This window comes from Hylobates moloch, unplaced genomic scaffold, assembly GCF_009828535.3.
Source record: "Hylobates moloch isolate HMO894 unplaced genomic scaffold, HMol_V3 SCAFFOLD_2, whole genome shotgun sequence".
In the NCBI taxonomy this organism is placed as follows: domain Eukaryota; kingdom Metazoa; phylum Chordata; class Mammalia; order Primates; family Hylobatidae; genus Hylobates; species Hylobates moloch.
Genome location: NW_026652277.1, coordinates 34,284,552 through 34,301,048, shown reverse-complemented (window position 1 = coordinate 34,301,048; position 16,497 = coordinate 34,284,552). Strand labels below are relative to the sequence as shown.

At 39.7% G+C, this 16,497-nt stretch overlaps 1 protein-coding gene across 6 annotated transcripts in view; it reads left to right on the top strand.

The window, feature by feature from the left end:
- RAP1GDS1 (Rap1 GTPase-GDP dissociation stimulator 1) overlaps nt 1–10,441 on the top strand; it is a 177,367-nt gene extending 166,926 nt beyond the window's left edge. For all 6 annotated transcript variants that reach the window (XM_032135840.2, XM_032135619.2, XM_032135773.2 and 3 more), the window contains 3 exons: nt 691–817; nt 3,405–3,533; nt 8,478–10,441. In XM_032135840.2, coding sequence (XP_031991731.1) covers nt 691–817; nt 3,405–3,533; nt 8,478–8,605 — 384 coding nt within the window. In that variant the 3' untranslated portion in view covers nt 8,606–10,441. The remainder of the gene's footprint in view (nt 1–690; nt 818–3,404; nt 3,534–8,477) is intronic.
- Nucleotides 10,442–16,497: the final 6,056 nt, after the last annotated feature.

Sequence of the window (16,497 nt, the reverse complement as noted above, 5' to 3'; positions counted from 1 at the left end):
ATCTGCAGAACAACTACCTGGCACTATCATGAAAATTTAAAAGTAACTTTTTTTTTTTTTTTTTTTTTTTTAAGAGGCAGATTCTCACTCTGTCACCCAGGCTAGAGTGCAGTGGCGTGATCATAGTTCACTGCAGCCTTGAGCTCCCTGGCTCAAGCAGTCTCCCACCTCAGCACCCTGAGTAGCTGGGACTGCAGATGTGTGCCACCATGACTGGCTAATTTTGTTATTTTTTGTAGAGATGGGGTCTCGCTATGTTGCCAGGCTGGTCTCAAGCGATCCTCCTGTTTTGGCCTGTCAGAGCACTGGGATTACATCCTGAGCCACCGTGCCCAGCTGAAAACTTTTTTAAATTCCAAGTTTTATTCTTGTTTGTCAATCCTAAGGTAGGTCAACATTTAAGGCAGTGGCATTTTTACTTCTTTGGCTTTGGTAGCTTCTAAGCCTTCTGTTTTTTAATATGAACTGCAGTGGTCTTTTCTACTTAGGCCATTTAAGTTGTCATCTTTTGATGAATGTATTTAAAGCTAAAAGCTTTTTCCTTTTCTTCTGTGGAGAAAAAACTATGATTAAATCAAATGATTCATACAGGACACTGTCGCAAAACCATTCAACAATGAGTTGACTGATTTTAATGCATGTTCCTTATGTTTAAAATTAAAGTTTATAATTCTCTGATATTTATTGTAGGATGTAATTAAAACCATTGTGCAGAGTGGTGGCATCAAGCATCTAGTTACCATGGCAACTAGTGAACATGTAATAATGCAGAATGAAGCCCTTGTTGCTTTGGCATTAATAGCAGCTTTAGAATTGGGTAAGTACCCCAGTGACAAACTTACTTTCTTCTATTTTTATCTTGGATGAAAGGAAGTATAGAAGTGGAGTTGAAGTCAGACAGAACCTTGACTGGAAGCGTTTTGCTAGTGTCTGTACCGTTCTCTGAATCTATGGAAAATCATTCTATATAGGTTGTTACAGCTGTCCCCTTTGGCTGTGTTTTTGGTAACATTTTTAGGGCAATGCATTAAGGTAAGTTTAACTTTTAAATAATGTCTCAAGTTACAGCCCCTTAGAGAATAGAGAAAACATTTTCAGCAGGCTTCACAGAGAAACCAAACAATATTTAGAATATGACAGCATATGAAGAGTCTGCTACTCTCCCAGTGACCCAGACTTTCTCTTCCATCTCTGCTGGTTCTCTCTACTACCGATTCTTCCTTGCTGTTCTCCTTCTCCATCACCGTGATTTCTATTGCCTGACTCTAATGTCTTGTCTTCTGTGTTACTCTTCTGTGTGTTTTGCATTCAGAACTCCCTCAAAGCAGAGGCTAAACACGCTAAATAATTTCATTAGTTTCAGTTTAACATAGCTTTTTTTTTTTTTTTTTTTTTTTTTGAGACAGTCTTGCTTTGTCATCGAGGCTGGAGTGCGGTGGCGCAATCTCAGCTTACTGCAACCTCTGCGTCCTGGGTTCAAGCAATTCTCGTGCCTCAGCCTCCTGAGTAGCTGGGATTACAGGTGCACGCCACCGTGCCTGACTAATTTTTGTATGTTTTGTAGAGACAGGGTTTCACCATGTTGGCCAGGCTGGTCTTGAACTCCTGACCTCAGGTGATCCACCCACCTCAGCCTTCCCAAAGTGCTGGGATTACAGGTGTGATCCACCATGCCCGGCCCTAATATAGCATTCCTAATGGGCAGAATTCATCACGAGAAGCTAATCCATAGGCATCTAGTTTATGAATACCATAAACTAGATGGCTTAGGAGCTAACCCAAGACAGTCAGCCAGGGATGGTGTAATAGAGTCACGTGGCCTGTGGTTAAGGCCTAAGGCTGCTTTACACAAAGGAGGACTTTACAATTAGTAGGGATGTCCTATCCAATTCAAAGCCATTTGGGTAAATACTGTTAACTGATAGCCTCTTAATTCCCACTGACGACTTATATCCACAATTCTCACACTGGGGCGAATGGACCCTCCAACCCCAATTCCAGGAAGAGGAAACACTCATGTGAGTATTTTTTTATGTGCATAGAGTGTGTAATGATCAAGTCAAGGTGTATAGGATATCTGTCTCCTTGAATGGTCTATTGTTGACTGGAAGCCTTACCAATAACAGTCAGTGAACATATATTTTGTATAAGAATTATATACTATATTCTTATAATAAAGCCAGAGAAAAGAAAATGTTAAGAAAATTGTAGGGAAGAGAAAATATATTTACTATTTATTAAGTAGAAGTGGATTATCAAGAAGGTCTTGAATCCTCGTCTTCACATTGAGTAGGCTGAGGAAGGGGAAGAACAGAAGAGGCTTAGTCTTGCTCTCTCAGAGATGGCAGAAGAGAAGAAAATCCACGTATAAGTGGACCCACACAGTTCAAACTTATGTTGTTCAAGGGTCAACTGTATATTCTTTGGTGAAATGCTGATTTTTGTCTTTTACCCATTTTTTTTTTGACTGTTGAGTTTTGAGAGTTCTTTATATTTTCTAAAAATTTTGTAGTTCTATATTTTACATTTAAGTCTGTAATCCATTTTGAGTTAATATCAGTATAAGGTACGAGGTTTAGGTTAGGGTTCATTTTCTTTGTCCCACGGATGTCTAATTGTGCTAGCACCTTTTGTTGAAAAGCTGTCTTTCCTCCACTGAACTGATTTTGTACCATTGTCAAAAGTCAGTTGAGCATATATGTGTGAGTCTATTTCTGGGTCTTCTATTCAGTGCTTTTGACATCAGTGCCTATGTTGCCACCAATAATATCATGCTATCTTGATTACTATAGCTATAGAGTAAGCCTTAATACTGGATAGAGGAATTCCTCACACTTTATTCTTCTTTATCAAGATGGTTTTAGCTATTTTAGGGCCTGTGGCTTTCCATACAAGTTTTAGTATAAGCTTGTCTATTTTCTACAGAAAATCTTGCTAGGATTTTGATTGAAATTCCATTGAGTCCTTATCTTTTATTTGTGAAGGAAATTATGTGGTTTATAGGATTTGCTCCAAAATAATTTGAGATGGATGACAGTAGGTGAATGAGACAGATTGGCCATAATTCTTTAAGGTGATAAGTGCATAAGGTATATTATTATACCATCTTTTCTGATTTTGCATATGTTTAACATTTTCCATAATAAAAAGTTTAATTGTCTCACATTAAAAGAAATGTGTATTAAATAGTAAGCTTAAACACTTGAAGTGTCTACTAAAATCTAATTCTGTTTACTCTTTTCATGTGGTCTGAATTTAATATTATTTTTCTAGATCGTTATTATTTATCAGTTCCATTTAGAAGGTTTCATATGGTCAGTTTCTTCAAAAGGAAGCAGTGTTTGTCCTGAGGGTACTGGGTTCATACACAGTAGATATAACTTATACTTTGTTTTATTTTGTAGGCACTGCTGAGAAAGATCTAGAAAGTGCTAAACTTGTACAGATTTTACATAGACTGCTAGCAGATGAGAGAAGTGCTCCTGAAATCAAATATAATTCCATGGTCCTGATATGTGCTCTTATGGGATCTGGTAAGTATTCTTCTATCATTTGATGTCCATAAACATATGGTTCACATTAAATATTAAATATAGAGTAATAGTAAATGATGGCTTTGGGTTTTAAAGCCATTAGAAATTAGTTTATGGAGGTTATAACTTTTTTCCCCTATTACTGTAAACACTCATTTCTTAATGGTGATAACATTGAAAATTTTCTCTTCTAGCTGTCTTGAAATATACACTACATTGGTATTTTCTAGCCATCCAACTGTATAATACATAGAATTACTTTTTACTGAAGACATTCCCAAAAGATTCTTACTACAATAGAAAGTATCATATAGCGAATCTAGACAACATTCAGTATTGCAAAATCAGTAAGTCTCATGAACCCTAAAATGTTATTTTATAGCAGGCGCAGGTTCTGATTTTGTATGCCATAATATTAACCAAGGAATTTGTTTAGGAGGCCAGGCATGGTGGCTCATGCCTGTAATCCCAGCACTTTGGGAGGCTGAGGTGGCAGATCACTTGAGGCCAGGAGTTCGAGACCAGCCTGGCGAACATGGTGAAACCCTGTCTCTACTAAAAACACAAAAATTAGCCAGGAGTGGTGGCACACGCCTGTAGTCCCAGCTACTCAGAAGGCTGAGGCAAGACAATCGCTTGAACCTGGAAGGCAGAGGTTGTAGCCAAGAGATTGTGCCACTGTACTTCCAGCCTAGGCAACAGAACAAGACTCTGTCTCAAAAAAAAAAAAAAAAAAAAAAAATTTTTTTCCACAAATCATTGGTATATCTTCTATGGACATTGGCATATCTTGGTATATGTTCTATGGACACTTGAAAAGAGTGTGTATTATGCAGTTGTTGGGTACTGTTGTATAAATGTGAATTTGATTCTGTTGGTACTAGTGTCAAGTTTCCTGTATTCTTGCTGGTTTTCCGGTTAATTGTTCTGTCAATTGTCAAGAGGAAGGGTGTTGAAGTCTCCCACTATAACTGTAGATTTACCTATTTCTCCTTTCAGTTCTGTCAATTTTTGCTTAACATAATTTTCAGCTCTGTTGTTGGGTACCTATACCTTTAGGATTGCTGTGCTTTCTTGAGGGATTGACCCTTTTATCATTATATAATGTACCTCTGTCTGGTATTTTTCTTTGCTCTCGTCAACTTTATCTGACTTTAACATAGCTACTTCTGCTTCTTTTTTATTATTATTACTATTTTATTTTCTTTCATGTGCCACTACAAGAAGCCATCCTACTTTCTTTTGAATAACATTCACATGATCTTTTCTCACTCTTTTAGTTTCAATCTGCTGTATTTGAAGTGACTTTCCTGTATACAGCGCAAAGTTGTGTCATTTTCTAATCTACTCTACCAGTCCCTTTTGTGTATTTAGACCATTTACATTTAATGGATGACTGATACGGCTCAAGTCTGCAATCTTACTTTTGTTTTCTGTTTGTCCCATTTCTTATTTCTGACTTCCTATGGGTTAAACATTTTTTAGTAATTTACATTTATTCTTCCTCATATATATATAATTTTTTTTTTTTTTTTTTTGAGACGGAGTCTTGCTCTGTCACCCAGGCTGGAGTGCAGTGGCGTGATTTTGGCACACTGCAACTTCTGCCTCCAGGGTTCAAGTGATTCTCATGCCTCAGCCTCTTGAGTAGCTGGGATTACAGATGCCTGCCACATCACACCTGGCTAATTTTTGTATTTTAGTAGAGGCGGGGTTTCACTATGTTGCCCAGGCTGGTCTTGAACTCCTGACCTCAGGTGATCCACCCACCTTGGCCTCCCAAAGTGCTGGGATTACAGGTGTGAGCCACCACGCCCAGCCTCTCACATATATCATTCTTAAATATTTCTTCTACATAAATTTAGAATCACATTAGACAGTGTTACAACTTTTCTTTCAATCACCAAACATATTTCAGAAAACTGTTTGAAAGAGAAGGGAAGTCTATTGTATTTACACACATTTTTAGATTTCTTATTTTTGTTATAATCATTCCCTTTCTGTTTAGAGAACTTCCTTTAGCCATACTGCTAGCAACAGATTTTTAGCAAAAAAAATTTTTTTTTTCATTCATAATGAAAGTGAAATGATATTCTCAAATGAGAGAAAATGGGTATAGGATTCTGGGTTCACAGTTCTTTTCTTTCTTTACTTGAAAACTACTGTGCCACTTTTTTCTAGCCTCCCTGGTTTCTGATGAGAAATCCACTGTGTTCCTTAGTGTTTTTTTCCCCTGTAGGTAAGGTGCCATTTTTGTCTCTCAAGACTTTCTTTGCATTTAGTATTCAGAAGTTTAACTATGATGTGTCTTGGCGTGAATTTCTTTGGGTTTATCCTATTTGAGTTTGCTCAGCTTCTTGAATTGATAGGTTTATGTCTTTTGCTAAATTTGAGAAGTTTTGACTGTTACTTCTTCAGGTACTTTTCAGCCCCATTCTACCCACTCTTTCCAGACCTCTGATAACACTAATGTGAGATCTTTAATTATAGTCTTGTAGGTCCCTGAGGTTTTGTTCTTTTTTACCCCCAGATTATTTTCTTTCTGTTGTACAGACTGAGTAATTTCTATCATTTTATCTTGGAAGTTCTCTGATTATTTCCCTTGTCCCTTCTATTCTGATGTTGAAACCTATTTTTATTTCAGTTATATATTTTAGTTCAAAAATTTCCATCTGCTTCTTCTTTATATCTTTTATTTCCTTGCAGGGACTTTGAGTCTCTTCCATTTGTTTAGGCATTTTTAGAATTGTGGTAAAACATATAAAACATAAAATTTACTGTTTAACCATTTCTAAGTATACAGTTTAATGGCATTAAGAACATTCACATTGCTGTGCAATCATCACCAGCATCCATCTCCAGAACCACCTTCATTTTCCCAAACTGAAACTCTGTACTCATTAACCAATAACTCCCCATTTACCCCTACCCACAGCCTCTGGCAATCACCATTTATTTTGTGTCTCCATCATTTGTCAACTCTAGGCACCACATATATGTGGAATAAGAAACTTCTGTCCTTTTTTGTGTAGCTTATTTTACTTAGGTCTTTAAGGCTTATCTGCATGGTAGGTACATCAGTATTTCATTTCCTTTTAAAGCTGAATAATTTTCCATCATATGTATATATCACATTTTGTTTATCCATTCATCAATCCATGGACATTTGGGCCATTTCCACCTTTTGGCTTTTGTGAATAATGCTGCTGTGAACATTGGTATGCAAATATCTCTGAGCCTCTGCTTTTATTTTTGATATATACTCAGAAGTGGAATTACTAGATCATACAGTCAATGTTTAATTTTTTAATTAAATACTGTTTTTACTAATTAAATACTGTCATACTCTTTTTCACAGTGGCTGGACCATTGTACATTTCTACCAGCAGTACACATGGATAATCATTTCTCAACATCCTCACCAATATTTGCTGTGTTTTAGTAACGGCCAAACTAATGAGTGTGAGGTGGCATCTTACTGTGACTTTTATTTGCGTTTCCCTAATGGTTACTGATGGGAATCTTTTTATGTGTTTGTGGGCTATTTGTATATCTTCTTTGGAGAAGTGTCTATTCAAGTCTTTGCCAATTTTTAGAATTGAAGGGTTTTGTTGTTGTTGTTGTTATTGTTGAATTGTAAGAGTTTTGCTTTTTTTGAGACGGAGTTTCACACTTGTTGCCCAGGATGGAGTGCAATGGCGCGGTCTCGGCTCACCGTAACCTCTGCCTCCGAGGTTCAAGCGATTCTCCTGCCTCAGCCTCCTGAGTAGCTGGGATTACAGGCATGCACTACCACGCCCAGCTAATTTTGTATTTTTAGTAGAGACGGGGTTTCTCCATGTTGGTCAGGCTGGTCTCAAACTCCCGACCTCAGGTGGTCCACCCACCTTGGCCTCCCAAAGTGCTGGGATAACAGGCGTGAGCCACCACGCCTGGCCCAAGTTTTAGGAGTTTGTACCAGTACCCCACTATTTTGATTATTGTAGCTTTGTAGTAAGTTTTGAAATCAGTTAGTATGAAAACTCCAGCTTTGTTCATTTTCAAGATTGTTTTGGAGATTTAGGGTCCCTTGAGATTCCATATGAATTTTAGAATGGGTTTTTCTATTACTACTAAAAACACTGGTTCATTGGTTTATGTCAGTCATATCAAAATAAACACATCAGTTTCAGTAGTACTGATTACATTAAGCTTATTAGACTTCACTCTTCCCATATAACAGTTCTCAGAGTCCTAACAGGAATCCTATATTTTCTTGTAATTGAAGTTAAATAGAGAAAGCAAGTCAGAAAGAAGAGGATAAAAAATCTAAAAGGGAGTCCAGTTTCACAGAAATTTGTTGAAGGATATGAAGTATAAACTTTTCTTTTGCCACAAAATTAATTTGAAACATATCCTAAGCTTTTTGGTAAGTCATTGGACTTCGTATTTGAACTGGTGATAGGGTTGTATGTAACCAAACCTTGAGATCATACAGTGAGTTGTGTTTAATTATAACTCATTATTGTAATTAATCTTACACTGTAGAACTTGACATCTCATTTTTCTTTTTAAAAATTGGGCAAGTAGCTGTGCAGTGGCTCATGACTGTCATCCCAGTTACTTGGGAGACTGAGCTGGATGAATCACTTGAGGCTAGGAGTTTGAGGCTGCAGTAAGCTGTGACCATGCCACTGTACTCAAACCTGGGCAACAGAGCAAGTCCCCATCTTTAAAATTTTTTAATTTAAAAAAAAGGTAAAGTTTTTATGATTTTTTAAAATTATAATATATTCCTAAGAAAGACATTTCTAGGCTACTGCTATGTCTTTTTCCAGAATTGTTTCTAGTTTTATAGCTTCGTCTTGTCAAAATAAACATTTTAGTATATGTTTTGGATAGACTGTATAATAATATTAGAACAATCTAACAGAATCATATCTGGTTTTTTTTTTTGTCTTCCAGAATCTCTACACAAGGAAGTACAGGATTTGGCTTTTCTAGATGTCGTATCCAAACTTCGCAGTCATGAGAACAAAAGTGTTGCCCAGCAGGCCTCTCTCACAGAGCAGAGACTTACTGTGGAAAGCTGAGAACTGCCCGATACACGGCATCATCCCATCTCTAATTTCCCCTCTGTCCTCCATCCAGCGGCTTCTTCCGCTTCATTCTCTACCATACCACTTGTGCATGCATGTGATGTTCTAATACCAATTGAAGAACCGCTGTAGGTACCTCCCTAATAAGATTTCTAAACCCATAGTTAGTGTGATCATGACTTTGTCAAAGGCAAGTCTCCACCCATAACTGTTCTCTTGTATTCCTGTTGCTTGAGCTACATTAATTAGAATGTGCATGTTGTAGTCCTATGATGATATAAACTTGGTACGACATAATGACTTGCTCCACACATGCAGTAAACTACATAATGATGTACTGGTAAACTAGAAACAAAGAATGCAGCAGGATCTGTCTAGCTTATTAAAGATGAAACTGAATTGGAAAAATAGCTCCATTTTTTGGTGCTTGGGAAGCACAGTGACCAAAAAAGTTGTATGGCTGCTTATTCATTAGTCTTTCCTACTAATGTCAAACCCATGGTACCTAGAGTTAAATAAAATTCCAGTGCTCTTACTCTTTAACCTATGGTTTCTCCTTTTTCCTTTGTAGACTATTGAAACAGCCACAAACTTGGCAAGACTTTCTGAAGTTTCTGATTTCATATTTAACTGACTATTATCAGTAGCCTGATATTGAAAAATATTTGTAGTTTTCAGTGTGAAACTAAGGGGTTGAAGAATTGCTATTACAATCCCTATTACAGAGCATTTCGGGTTTTGCCTGTATTTTAGATTCTGATACATATGCTGTTTCACTCAGGAACTACTTCTACCAGTTAATCAGCATTATCCAGCACTTGTCTTTAAAAGTCATTTGGCACTTTTTTTTTTTTTTCAACTGAGGAAATCGAGTATAGTTCATTGAAGAATGGATTTTTTTTTTTTTTTTGCTGTTTTTCATCATTCAGCTAGAAAGTGAGAAGTTTTATCTTCCATAGTCCTTTTAAATCTTACATTAGAACTAGCAGGACGTAGGTTGGAAAGGTGAAGAAATAAGCTTGTCTAGACTAAAGAAAGGAAAGCAGGTTATAAAAGCCATAGTAGCCAGTCCAGTTCATTCTGCAGATGGCCCCATACCAATCGCTATTAGAGTTTCCCACCTCCACTTTCCCACTGAGAACTGCAGCAATTTTAAAGGATATGAGAAAGCCAACACTCAAGAGATGAGAAGACCCCCTTGGCGAAATGTATTGTACTCTTCACTGCCACCGCCACCACCAAATGGGTTTTTAGAGCTTTGAAACACAATCTTTGTAAATTAACCAAAACCTCCCTGTGACCCACCTACCTTCTCCCCATACCCAAATTTGACCACTACTGGCCTAAAAGGCAAGATGGGCTTTGATATAGAAGGACTGCAGGACAGTAGAAAGGGCTGCCACGGAGGTGACAGGAGCTCCTTCCTCTCCAACATGTGATGCTACACATCTCTGTGGGTAATCTAAGTTGGCCTTTTGACTCTAAAACAGCTATAATCCAAGAAAGTTAAATTCTAATGGAGGTAAAGAATCTTGACTGATTGTTCCCTTTGATGTCCAAATAAGGGACTATTGTGAGTATGTATGCTACACTTACTATAAGAATGATACTGTTTGTTGTCTTTCTCCTGGGCTGGATAGTGGACAATATTACAGGCTTTGAAAGACATCTGTAATGTTGCATAACTGTTCATATTAATAACTTAATAAATAGTATGTGAAGCTATAAGGGCATCATTTGGTTTGTTTGTATATTTTGTCTATATTTCCATCTCCTAGAATAGGGCTTGCTATTGATGTTCAACAAATATTTGTTGACTGAATAAATGAATCCTGCATCCATAAAGTTTCCAGACTGCCTGAACTAATTCCAGAAAGATAGACTGACTGACTGATAGAGAGTTTGAGATTTTGATAGTTTGTCTGACTTTAGGGAAAAATTTTTAACGAAAGCATCCTAAAATCATAAATGTGAGAGAAGTTACCATCTAGGCCAGCTGCCAGCCATCAATTTGCTAGTATGCTAGGAAGTGCCATCTCCAGCAAAATAAAGTGCAATTCAAAGTACTCATCATTGTACAGAAAGACCAGAAGGCTGTGCCCTTATCACAGGAGCTACCAAATTAGATGGTACACTGATGTGCCACTGCAGTGGATGGGAGAGTCTATAGACTGTACTCTCCCTTATCTCCTGCTACTAAATCTTAGTCCTAGAGGCCACTATTAAGTTAGTTTGTTACCCACTAAGAGTACATTCTAAGGGAGACAACAGGAGGGAAGAACAGCGCAACAAAGCTTTAACTGTCAATCTTGAGCCAGTACTAGAACATAGATGAAAAGGGCAGGAATTCAAGCAAAGAAGATGCCTGAGTGCAATGCACTAGAATATACCCCGTCCCCCCCTCCCAACCCCATTAGCAACTTGGAGTCATGCCAGCCCACCCACCTAGACCGTAACCTCACTGTGCTCAAAGCAAACACTGGCCCATAACCCAGTGTTTTCCTTGATAAAAACATGTTTTGAGCATACTGTCTGATAAGAATGGAGACGTAGAAGAAAACTTTTTCATCTAAAATGATTTCTTGAATGGAATAGAATGCAGTTCTCATATGCAAGCATTAGTCTAAAGTGTTCTGAAAAATGCTACATGTGAAGAATTCAAAAAGAAATGCTCTTTGGTATAATTAGGAGGCTTATTATCTAATTCTCTTGAACATACTGGGTGATGATATCTAGACATTAAGACATTTAGGTGAGCATTACCCTTCGTATCCAGCTTTTACTGGAATCAGTAAGCTTAAAAGCCACTTAACATTAGGACACTATAACATTTGTATTACACAAGTGTCTATTAAAAAGCATGTAATAATATTGGGGATGAATCTTTATAGCTGTAGCCAGGAAAACTGAGGTCTTTTTTCACAGGTGTGATCTCTAACTTTGCCTACATACATATAAATAATATGCCATGTGACTTCGCTCTGTCGTCCGGGCTGGAGTGCAGTGGCACGATCTTGGCTCACTGCAACCTCCACTTTCCAGGTTCAAGCAATTCTCCTGTCCCAGCCTCCCAAGTAGCTGGGATTACAGGCGTGTGCTCTGACGCCTGGTTAATTTTTGTATTTTTAGTGGAGACAGGGTTTCACCATGTTGACCAGGCTGGTCTTGAACTCCTGACCTCAAGTGATCCACCCGCCTCGGCCTCCCAAATTGTTGGGATTACAGGCGTATGTTTTATAGGCACGTCTGACTCAAGTGTTATGTACTTTAAAAGGGTGATATAGTGCAAAGAGTGTGGTCTTTGGATACTGTCTAATCTATAGTCATATCCTGGGTCTGTTACATACTAGCTGTGTGACCATAGCCAAGTTACTTAAACTCTTTGGGCCTGATTTCTCAATATGACAAGTTTAATAATCCCTACTTCCCTTAGGATTTTCATGACAATTGAAATTTTTAGATGTTCAAGACAAGGTGAGATGGAATTGTGATATCTTAGGGCCTAACCTGTATACTCCTCTCTCACTGCTGCAGGATTCCCAACTAAAAAGATTCAAAAAACAACCCCCAAACAGAAGACAGTATGCCTATTAATAGTTTGTAATGTAGAAACAAAATGGCTCACACCTGTAATACCAACACTTTGGGAGGCTGAGGCGGGTGGATCACTTGAGGTCAGGAGTTCAAGACCAGCCTGGTCAACATGGTGAAACCCTGTCTCCACTAAAAATACAAAAATTAACCAGGCATCAGGGTGCATGCCTGTAATCCCAGCTACTTGGAAGGCTGGGACAGGAGAATCCCTTGAACCTGGAAAGCAGAGGTTGCAGTGAGCCGAGATCATGCCACTGCACTCCAGCCTGGACGACAGAGTGAGACTCCGTCCCAAAACAAAAATAAAATTTTTAATGAAATTGAGCTTTTTAGCTGTAGCCACAGAGATTCTATCTAACACTTTGAAAATGGACAATACACATCTGTCTCCTATTTATAACACTAGACGGGAACTTAATATGATGACAATTCATTTTTATATATTGGAACAAAATTATTAAACAAAACTTAAGCTGGGTAGGTACTGCTGCCTGCAGTTCTTCTGACCTTTGCTCTCTTGGTCTGGTGGTTGTCTCTGGTCCACCAGCAGGAGGACCAGAGAAGGTCAGCACCTCTGACCTTGACCTCCCTTCAGGGAGGTTCTGCTCAGCATCTTGGTGCTTAGTTCCTTTATGTCTAGCATAGGCATGTCAGACAGATACCTAAGACACTTAGAACTTAGGAAGGAAGGGATGATTGAATACTATTCTAAGATAATATGAGGAAATATTAACCAGAGGAGCTTTGACTTCAGACCCATCTTTGGAGGAACCCAAAATAGTTCTTAATTTCGGCTAAAGCCAACTATCGGTACGTAGACAGTTCCGTTGCCCCACCCTCCCTTTTCTCAAGTTTTCAAAATGCAACCCACTCTCTACCATGCTTCTACCATGACTTCCTTTTTTGTGTAGGTAAGAAAAGTAGAAGAGGTGTTAATGAATCATATTCTGCTCTTTTCACCCACGCAGCCTCATCCCCTAGTACCCAGCAGAAGTTAGAGGAAGTAACACAGCAGAGTGTCCATGTAGATTCATCATATCCCAAAGTAATAACTATTAATTCCTTTGCTTCCCACTCGCCTACTTCTTGGCCTCTTGTTACCCTATCACGATTGTGAAACACAGTGACTTCCCCTAAGCCACAACAAGTGAGAACAAGATGTTCACTGACCTGAGAAAACCATCTGAAAAAAATTCATCTCCTGTTAATGAGAGAACAGCCTCGCATTTGTGTTATAATATGATCTGACAGTTAGTTCATAGAAAGCATGCTTTGTTATACCTGTGCCTAACATCTGATGCAAAGCTTCAGAATGACGTTCTGGCATGCTTGCCCACAGCAGTTGCCCAGGGTGTATTTTACATGGTTGAAGCATTGTGTCATGTGTAGCTATATCCTTTTTTCCCCCCACTTAAGTATTTCTCACGTTACTAACAACTCGTTTTTATAAGCCTCTTTTTTAATGGCTGCATATTTTTTGTTCTTTGTTATGTTCTTTGTGGTTTTGAGATGGGGTCTTGCACAGGCTGGAGTGCAGTGGTGTGATCTTGGCTCACCACAAACGCAACCTGCTGGGCTCAACTGATACACCTCAGCCTCCCTAGTAGCTGGGACCACAGGCATCACTACTATGCCCGGCTATTTATTGTTTTTTTTGTTTTTTTTAATGTTGCAGAGATGAAGTCTCGCTTTGTTGCCCAGGCTAGCCTTGCATTCCCAGACTCAAGCAATCCTCCCAAAGTGCTGGAATTACAGGCATGAGCCACCATACTCCCATGTTCTTTAATTATATGGCTGTACCAGAATCTTACTTAACCTTTTCCTGCATCTAGACATTCAAGATATATTCTGAGTTTTAAAAAACAAACCCCAAATGCTAGGTTGTGTGTGTTTTCAGGTGCTAGGGTAGTTCCTCAACTAAAAACTATCTGACTTGCCAGTCCCTCTATTTTCTGCCCCTAATTCTTAAATCGAAGCCCCAATCCTTTCTTCCTCAGGGATCCTGATCAATTTCTCAGTGTGGCAGAGCTGCCCTGGCCAGCCTCTGTGCAACCCTTCCTGATGCACCCTTACTTTTCGTCACCTCTTGAACACTCTACTCCAGCGGAGCCCTCCCCACTGCCCTGAGGGAACCCAAAACAGCACCTCCTCCTAGGCATCCAAGCGTTACATCACTTATACCCACGCAACATGTACCACCACCCCATTACCAAATGTATGAGAGTGGGTTCGGAGTGTATCAGAAGAGGTATAGAGCACACCTACAAGTACCTATGGAACTGATGTTTAGCTGATTGGAGTCTTATCACCTCTTAGCACTGCCATCAACTGCTAGCAACATATTTGCACCTCTAAACAAACTTGTGAACAACCACTCTGATTTCTTCCAAGCTGATAAACACTCTCCAAGCACCACTCACATGGAGAGGGGAGGGAAGGAGTGGAGGGCCTCTTCTTCCACAAGAGTCATCATTAAACACTCTTCATGCTCTTCACGATTCTATCACCTGGCCAACCCGATTCTTCCTCTATAGGCTTGGGATGGCAAACTAGGGGCCCTCACACGTTTGGGCCACATGGTTGTTGTTTTTTGTTTGTTTTGTTTTGTTTTGAGACAGAGTCTTGTTCTGTCGCCCAGGCTGGAGCGCAGTGGTGCCATCTCAGCCCGCTGCAAGCTCCACTTCCCGGGTTCACGCCATTCTGCCTCAGCCTCCCGAGTAGCTGGGACTACAGGTGCCCGCCACCACGCCCAGCTAATTTTTTGTATTTTTAGTAGAGACAGGGTTTCACCTTGTTAGCCAGGATGGTCTCGATCTCCTGACCTTGTGATCTGCCCGCCTCGGCCTCCCAAAGTGCTGGGATTACAGGCATGAGTCACCTGCATCCGGCCTGGTATTTTTTTTTTAAAAAAAAAGGAAGAAGAAAAGGAGAAAAAATGAATAGCTTTAAACATTTAAAATGTAAGTGATTGTGCATAAAAATCCATTTCTCTGGCTTTTCTTTGAAAATGAGGAGATCTGACAACCAGGGACTCTACATTTCAGGAGAAGAGCATGTGGCTGGGGCCCCCTTTGGACAGGATATGTCTCTACTGGATTAGATCCCCACCTGGCCATTCACCTAAACGGCATAGCCCCTGGAAGCCTATGCATCTGTGACCCTGTGGATGGAGGCTGTCTGCTTCCAGAGCAGGAGAAAGGGAAATGGATTTTTAGGGACAGAGAACAGCACTATGGGAAAGACCATGTTTAAGGAAGGTCCAAATATTTGACCCAAGGTCATTTGTATGACCTGTGCAAACTTGCACTGCCTTTAGTCCCCCAGAGAAGACTTGCCATCCTGAGAGTCAGTGACAGCTGCAGTCTGACAAGTGGCAGGAACATGAAAACAGCTGCAAGCCATGCCCAAGCCTGCACTCACCACATCCTGCTGATAGGAGGGTGCTGGTGCTGGCCCTCCTGTCCCCTCTCCTCTCACAGGTCTGGCAGCAGCTTGTGGGACTGCAGGGATTTAGAAAGTCCTTTAGCTGGGTCAGGAATGTAGCCCTTCTCCTGAGGCCAAAGGCATCTTCACCATTTTCTTTATCCCACGAGTCAGGGGATCTTATGCAATATGGAACCCTGCTCACCCAAGCTTATTGTACTCTGCTCTTGGAGGCCTCCCTTTGGAGAATTCCTAACACAGACTCTACCTGCCAACCTCCCAGGCTAACCTGATCAACCACAATTTCCTCTTTATAGCCAACCCCACAGAAATGAGCCTCCTCATTTTAAAGGGCTCATATAATTAGAAGTTCTGCTCCATTCCAGCCAAGATTCCAGTGAAAAGAAACATTCTGCTCCTAAATGTTTCAATGACAGCATGTACCAAAGAACAGTATGTTTCCTATATACCCCAGAGTGAGTAAGCCCCAGTGGGCTCAAAGAAAGACCAGATAATTCTCCTCGCCTTAAGCTAACAAGGGTTACATAGACCGGGAGCTAGAGCATGGCAATGGCAGAGGAATAGTTGCCAAACCTTGTGTTCGCTCTGGATGGCCAACCCATAGCCAAAAACAGCCAGAACTCCTACATCCCTACCATATTTGAAAAAAGAATATAGTATCAATAAGTGTTAAAAAATGTCTTTGTGGCAAATATGAATATTTCTTCAATATCCAGCTCTCCTTATTAACAGAACCCCGATTTTGTTCAGAGTCTAGTATGCCAAGCTTCAAATAGTCCAATTTTCCAGCTTTCCAAGCTAGTGCTACAGTTCCATAGAAATCCCCGGATATGGCATCCTTTAGTAAG